The following is a 7,718-nucleotide window of genomic DNA, read 5'->3' as shown; positions in this document are numbered from 1 at the left end:
AAAAAATGAGGATTTTGGGGTCTTTAATTCGTGGGAAAATGGAGATTTTTGGGTGTTTAATTCGTGGGAAAATTGGGGATTTTGGGGGGTTTAATTTGTGGGAAAATCGAGATTTTGGGGGGTTTAATTTGTGGGAAAATTGGGGATTTTTGGGTGTTTAATTCGTGGAAAAAATGGGATTTTGGGGTCTTTAATTTGTGGAAAAATGGAGATTTTTGGGCGTTTAATTCATGGAAAAATTGGGATTTTGGGGTCTTTAATTCCTGGAATTTTTTAGGAATTTTTGGGGGACTGAATTTATTTATTTTTCTTTTTTTTTGGGGGGATTTTCCAGGATTTCGGAGCCGGCGATGGATCCCTGGGGGGAGGAAGAGGAGGAGGAGGAGAAGGAGGAGGAAGAGCCGGAGGTGATTTTTGGGGATGAGGGGGAGGAAGATCCCTTCAATCCCGGCGGGATCCAGGGTAAGTTTGGGAAGGGGGAAAATCCCATCAAAAAATCCCCAAATCCCAATAAAATCCCAAAAATAAATCCCAAAAATCCCATAAAATTAATCCCAAAAATTCCATTAAAAACCCCAAAAATCCCATAAAAAATTCCATCAAAAAATCCCAAAAATCCGAAAAATAAATCCCAAAAATCCCATAAAATAAATCCCAAAAATCCCATTTAAAAAATCCCAAAAATCCCATAAAATAAATCCCCAAAATCCCATTTAAAAAATCCCAAAAATCCCATTTAAAAAATCCCAAAAATCCCATTTAAAAATCCCAAAAATCCCATTTAAAAAATCCCAAAAATCCCATAAAATAAATCCCCAAAATCCCATTTTAAAATCCCATTAAAATCCCAATAAAAAATCAAAAAAAATCCCAATAAAAAATCCCAAAAATCTCGTAAAATAAATCCCCAAAATCCCGATTAAGAATCCCATAAATCCCAATAAAAATCCCATTTAAAAATCCTAAAAATCCCATTAAAAATCCCCAAATCCTGTAAAATAAATCCCATAAATCCCATTAAAAATTCCAAAAATCCCATTTAAAAATCCCATTAAAAATCCCATTAAAAAACCCCCCAAATCCCATTTAAAAATCCCAAAAATCCCATTAAAAATTCCATTAAAAATCCCCAAAAATCCCATCAAAAAAAACCCAAAATCCCATTAAAAAATCCCAAAAATCCCATTAAAAATGGGGGAAATTCCACAAAAAATGGGGAAAATCCCATTAAAAAAGGGGGAAAACCCCCCAAAAAATGGGGAGAATTCCACAAAAAATGGGAAAAATTCTGCAAAAAATGGGGAAAATTCCGCAAAAAATGGAAAAAATTCCACAAAAAATGGGAGAAAATCCACAAAAAATGGGGAAAATTCCGCAAAAAATGGAAAAAATTCCGCAAAAAATGGGAGAAAATCCACAAAAAATGGGGAAAATTCCGGAAAAAAGCCGGAAAACCCCGCCAGAATTCCCGATTTCCCGCCCCCCAGGAACGCCCGCCTCGAGGCCGCCCTCGTCGGACGCTCCGGCGATCGCGGCGCCCGATCCCGGCGCCGAGCTCCCGGAGTCTTTCCGTTGGGCCGAGCCCGGCACGTCGTCGAGGAGCCGGCGTGCCGCCAAAACCCGGAGTTTCTCCGACTTCGGCGGCGGCGTCCTCCAGAAGGGCTTCGAGTGCGCCGAGTGCGGCAAGAGCTTCGGCTGCAGCTCGCACTTCTCCAAGCACCGGCGCACGCACACCGGCGAGAAGCCCTTCCGCTGCTCCCGCTGCGGCAAGAGCTTCAACGTCTCCTCCAACCTCTACCGGCACCAGCGCGGCCACGCCGAAACGGCGGCGGCGGCGCCGGCGGCGGCGAAGCCCCGCGGGCTCCCCTACGGGTGCGAGGAGTGCGGCAAGAGTTTCCGGCGCAACAAAGAGTTGGCCGCTCACCGGCGCCTCCACACCGGCGATTTGCCCTTCCGCTGTGGCGACTGCGGCAAGAGTTTCTCCTGGAGCTCCCACTGGCTCCGGCACCGGCGCATCCACACCGGCGAGAAACCCTACGAGTGCGCCGAGTGCGGCAAGAGCTTCTCCAGGAGCTCCCACCTTTACCGGCACCAGCGCGGCCACGCCGAGGGCCGCTCGTACATCTGCACCTACTGCGGCCGCAGTTTCGGCAGCATCCTCCACTTCGAGCGGCACCAGCGCACGCACACCGGCGTCAGGCCCTACAAGTGCTCGCTGTGCCGCAAGAGCTTCGGCGACGCGCCGGCGCTGGTGAGGCACCAGTGGCTTCACCTCGGCGAGGGCCCCTTCCGCTGCGAGGAGTGCGGCGAGGGATTCGGCGCGCCGGCGCTGTACGCGCGGCACCGGCGCAGCTTCCACGGCGGCGGCGGCGGCGAGAAGCCGTACCGGTGCGGGGATTGCGGCAAGAGCTTCTCGTGGGTTTCCCACTGGGAGAGGCACCAACGGATTCACACCGGCGAGAAACCCTACGAGTGCCCCGAGTGCGGCAAGAGCTTCGGGAGGACGTCGCACCTCTACCGGCACCAGCGGACGCACGCCGGCGGCCGGCCGCACGTCTGCGGCGAGTGCGGCAAGAGTTTCAACTCCACGCTCCACTTCCAGAAGCACCAGCGGGCGCACAGAGCCGGCGCCCGGAAGAGCTGCGGCGAGTGCGGGAGATCCTTCTCGGATCCGTCGGCGCTGGCCAAGCACCAGCGGGTCCACGAGGAGTCGCAAAAAGTTGGGGGATCCTTGGTGGAATCCCAAAGAACTGGGAGATCTTTGGTGGAATCCCAAAAAGTTGGGAGATCTTTGGATGAATCCCAAAAATCCTGCTCGGAGTGCGGCAAAACCTTTGGGAATCCTTCATCGTTGGCCAAGCACCGACGGATCCATGAGGAATCCCAAAAAATTGGGGAATCCTTGGTGGAACCCCAAAAAATTGGGAAATCTTTGGTGGAATCCCAAAAATCCTGCTCAGAGTGTGGAAAAACCTTTGGAAATCCGTCGGCGTTGGCCAAACATCAACGGGTTCACGAAGAGTCGCAAAAAATTGGGGAATCTTTGGATGAATCCCAAAAAATCGGGAAATCCTTGGATGAATCCCAAAAAATCTGCCCCGAATGCGGAAAAACCTTTGGGAATCCGTCGGCGTTGGCCAAACATCGACGGGTTCATGAGGAATCCCAAAAAATTGGGAGATCTTTGGATGAATCCCAAAAAACCGGGAGATCCTTGGATGAATCCCAAAAAATCGGGAGATCCTTGGATGAATGCCAAAAAGTTGGGAGATCTTTGGCGGAATCCCAAAAATCCTGCTCGGAATGCGGAAAAACCTTTGGGAATCCGTCGGCGTTGGCCAAACATCGACGGGTCCATGAGGAATCCCAAAAAATTGGGGAATCTTTGGATGAATCCCAAAAATCCTGCTCGGAATGTGGCAAAACCTTTGGGAATCCTTCATCGTTGGCCAAGCATCGACGGATCCATGAGGAATCCCAAAAAATTGGGAGATCCTTGGATGAATCCCAAAAAATCTGCCCCGAATGCGGAAAAACCTTTGGGAATCCTTCATCGTTGGCCAAACATCGACGGATCCATGAGGAATCCCAAAAAATTGGGGAATCTTTGGATGAATCCCAAAAATCCTGCTCGGAATGCGGGAAATCCTTCTCGGATGCGTCGGCGTTGGCCAAACATCGACGGATCCATGAGGAGTCCCAAAAAATTGGGAAATCCTTGGATGAATCCCAAAAAATCTGCCCTGAATGCGGAAAAACCTTTGGAAATCCGTCGGCGTTGGCCAAACATCGACGGATCCATGAGGAATCCCAAAAATCCTGCTCGGAATGCGGAAAAACCTTTGGAAATCTGTTGGCGTTGGCCAAACATCAACGGGTTCACGAAGAGTCGCAAAAAATTGGGGAATCTTTGGATGAATCCCAAAAAGTTGGGAGATCTTTGGATGAATCCCAAAAATCCTGCTCGGAATGCGGGAAATCCTTCTCGGATCCGTCGGCGTTGGCCAAACATCGACGGATCCATGAGGAATCCCAAAAAATTGGGAAATCCTTGGATGAATCCCAAAAAATCTGCCCCGAATGCGGAAAAACCTTTGGAAATCCGTCGGCGTTGGCCAAACATCGACGGATCCATGAGGAATCCCAAAAAATTGGGGAATCCTTGGATGAATCCCAAAAATCCTGCTCGGAATGCGGGAAATCCTTCTCGGATCCGTTGGCGTTGGCCAAACATCGACGGATCCATGAGGAATCCCAAAAAATTGGGGAATCTTTGGTGGAACCCCAAAAAATTGGGAGATCTTTGGTGGAATCCCAAAAATCCTGCTCAGAGTGTGGAAAAACCTTTGGAAATCCGTCGGCGTTGGCCAAACATCAACGGGTTCACGAAGAGTCGCAAAAAATTGGGAAATCTTTGGTGGAATCCCAAAAATCCTGCTCGGAATGCGGGAAATCCTTCTCGGATCCGTCGGCGTTGGCCAAGCATCGACGGATCCATGAGGAATCCCAAAAATCCTGCTCGGAATGCGGAAAAACCTTTGGAAATCCGTCGGCGTTGGCCAAACATCAACGGGTTCACGAAGAGTCGCAAAAAATTGGGGAATCTTTGGATGAATCCCAAAAAATCGGGAGATCTTTGGTGGAATCCCAAAAAGTTGGGAGATCTTTGGATGAATCCCAAAAATCCTGCTCGGAATGCGGGAAATCCTTCTCGGATCCGTCGGCGTTGGCCAAACATCGACGGATCCATGATGAATCCCAAAAAATTGGGAAATCTTTGGATGAATCCCAAAAAATCTGCCCCGAATGCGGCAAAACCTTTGGAAATCCGTCGGCGTTGGCCAAACATCGACGGATCCATGAGGAATCCCAAAAATCCTGCTCGGAATGCGGAAAAACCTTTGGAAATCTGTTGGCGTTGGCCAAACATCAACGGGTTCACGAAGAGTCGCAAAAAATTGGGGAATCTTTGGATGAATCCCAAAAAGTTGGGAGATCTTTGGATGAATCCCAAAAATCCTGCTCGGAATGCGGGAAATCCTTCTCGGATCCGTCGGCGTTGGCCAAACATCGACGGATCCATGAGGAATCCCAAAAAATTGGGAAATCTTTGGTGGAACCCCAAAAAATCGGGAAATCCTTGGATGAACCCCAAAAAATTGGGAAATCTTTGGATGAATCCCAAAAAATCGGGAAATCTTTGGATGAATCCCAAAAATCCTGCCCGGAATGCGGCGAAACCTTTGGCGACCCTTCATCGTTGGCCAAGCACCGACGGCTCCACGATTCCGGCCGGAATTCCGGGCCGGGATGCCAAGCGCGGAGGCGCCTCCGGAATTCCGGAGGGGAGGAAATGCCGGAAGGGTGAAGAGAGGGGGGGAAAAAAATCGGGAATTTTTTCCGACGGCGTTTCGGGTAGAGTAGAAGTAGAGTAGGAAAAAAAGGGGGGAAAAAAAATCGGAATTTTCCGATTTTTCCGGGAGTTTTTCCGACGGAATAAAAAATCCCCGGGGCGGAGACGGAGGAAATCTGGGAATTCTGGGGGGTTTTGGGATTTTTTTTTTTGGGATGGGGAAAAATCGGGAATTCCGGGCGGTTCCGTAATTTATTGTATTTATTCCGGGCGGAAAATCGGGAAGGAAATCCCAAAAAATTGCGGCGAAATGGAAAAGGTTTGATCCCAAAAAATTTTTCGGGATCGGGGGCGGGAGCCGAACGGGAATTCCGGGTGTTTTGGGTTTTTTTCCGGGTTTTTTTTGGGGATTTTTTGGGAATTTTCTTCTTGGTTTGTAACGCGAATAAAAAATAGATTTAGAGAGGAATTCCTGGAATTTTCCCTTGGGCGGGAATTGGGGGAAAAGCGGGAAAAATCCGGGGGAAAATTGGGAATTTTGGGGTTTTTTTGGGGGGAATTTTTTGGGGGCGAATCTTTGGGAATTCTTTGGGAATTCGGGGATTTCTTGGGGGAATTATTTGGGAATTTTGGGGGGAATTTGGGATTTTTGGGGCATTTTTTGGGAATTCTTTGGGATTTTTTGGCCTTTTTTTGGGAATTCTTTGGGATTTTTTGGGGGCAAATCCTTGGGAATTTTGGGGGTAATTTGGGATTTTTTGGGGAATTCTTTGGGAATTTTTGGGGGAATTTTGGGGATTTTTGGGGCATTTTTTGGGAATTCTTTGGGATTTTTTGGGGGCAAATATTTGGGAATTTTTGGGGAATTTTGGGGATTTTTGGGGCATTTTTTGGGAATTCTTTGGGATTTTTTGGGGCAAATCTTTGGGAATTTTTGGGGTAATTCGGGATTTTTTTGAGGGCATTTTTTGGGAATTCTTTGGGATTTTTTGGGGGGCAAATCATTGGGAATTCTCCGGGAATTTGGGGGTTTCCCGGCGACTCCTTGGGAAGGTTTTGGAGGAGGGGGAGGGGGAGGAAGAGGAGGAGGAGGAGGAGGGGAGGAAGAAGAAGAAGTGGGAGGCAGAGGGAGGAGGAGGAAGAAGAGGAGGGGAAATAAGGGAGGAAGAAGAGCGGGAGGGGGAGAGGGAGGAAGAGGAGGAGGAGGAGGGAAAGGGAGGAGGAGGAGGAGGAGGAGGAAGAAGAAGAGGAGGGGAAATAAGGGAGGAAGAAGAGGGAGAGGAGGAGAGGGAGGAGGAGGAGGAGGGAAAGGGGGAGAGGGGGAGAGGGAGGAGGATGAGGAGGGAAAGGGGGAGAGGGAGGAAGAGGAGGAGGAGGAGGGAAAGAGGGAGGAAGGAGGAGGAGGAGGAAGAAGAGGAGGAAGAAGAGGGGAAATAAGGGAGGAAGAAGAGCAGGAGGTGGAGAGGGAGGAGGATGAGGAGGGAAAGGGAAAGGGGGAGGAAGGAGGAGGAGGAAGAGGAGGAGGAAGAAGAAGAAGAAGAGGAGGGGAAATAAAGGAGGAAGAAGAGGGAGAGGGGGAGAGGGAGGAGGAGGGAAAGGGAAAAGGGGAGAGGAGGAGGAGGAGGAGGAGGAAGAAGAGGAGGGGAAATAAGGGAGGGAAAAGAGGGAGAGGAGGGAAAGGGGGAGAGGAGGGGGAGGAAGAGGAGGAGGAGGAGGGAAAAGGGGAGGGAGGAGGAGGAGGAGGAAGAGGGGGAGAGGGAGGAGGAAGGAGGAGGAGGAGGAGGGAAGGGGGGAGGGAGGAGGAGGCGGAGGGAAGGGGGGAGGGAGGAGGCGGCGGCGGCTCCTCTGTATCCGGGTCACGCCGGGAGCCGCCTCCAGCGGGATCGGGATCGGGACCGGGACCGGGATCGGAGCGGGAACGGGTCGGGACCGGGATTGGAACCGGGTCGGGATCGGGATCAGGACCGGGTCGGGATCGGGACCGGGACTGGGACCGGGATCGGAACGGGAACGGGTCAGGATCGGGATTAGAACCGGGTCGGGAACGGGACCGGGACTGGGAGCGGGATCGGGATTAGAACCGGGTCGGGATCGGGACCGGGATCGGAACGGGTCGGGATGGGGATTAGAACCGGGTCGGGATCGGGATCGGGACCGGGACTGGGAGCGGGATCGGAGCGGGAACGGGTCAGGATCGGGATTAGAACCGGGTCGGGAACGGGTCAGGATCGGGATTAGAACCGGGTTGGGATCGGGATCGGGACCGGGACTGGGAGCGGGATGGGAGCGGGAACGGGTCGGGATTGGGATTAGAACCGGGTCGGGATCGGGACCGGGACTGGGAGCGGGATCGGAACGGGTCGGG

The 7,718-nt window shown here is 51.1% G+C and overlaps 1 protein-coding gene across 1 annotated transcript; it reads left to right on the top strand.

The window, feature by feature from the left end:
• The first annotated feature begins 331 nt into the window (after window positions 1-331).
• LOC119696551 (zinc finger protein 436-like) lies at window positions 332-3,948 on the top strand. Its single transcript, XM_038126294.1, has 3 exons — window positions 332-462; window positions 1,488-3,126; window positions 3,930-3,948. The coding sequence occupies exons 1-3, from the start codon at window positions 351-353 to the stop codon at window positions 3,946-3,948; spliced, it is 1,770 nt and encodes a 589-aa protein (XP_037982222.1). The 5' UTR covers window positions 332-350.
• The last annotated feature ends 3,770 nt before the right edge of the window (window positions 3,949-7,718 follow it).

The sequence above is a fragment of the Motacilla alba genome, unplaced genomic scaffold (genome assembly GCF_015832195.1).
Source record: "Motacilla alba alba isolate MOTALB_02 unplaced genomic scaffold, Motacilla_alba_V1.0_pri HiC_scaffold_34, whole genome shotgun sequence".
Classification (NCBI taxonomy): Eukaryota; Metazoa; Chordata; class Aves; order Passeriformes; family Motacillidae; genus Motacilla; species Motacilla alba.
Note: the sequence above shows the minus strand (reverse complement) of the source record. Positions and strands in the feature narration are given on the sequence as shown.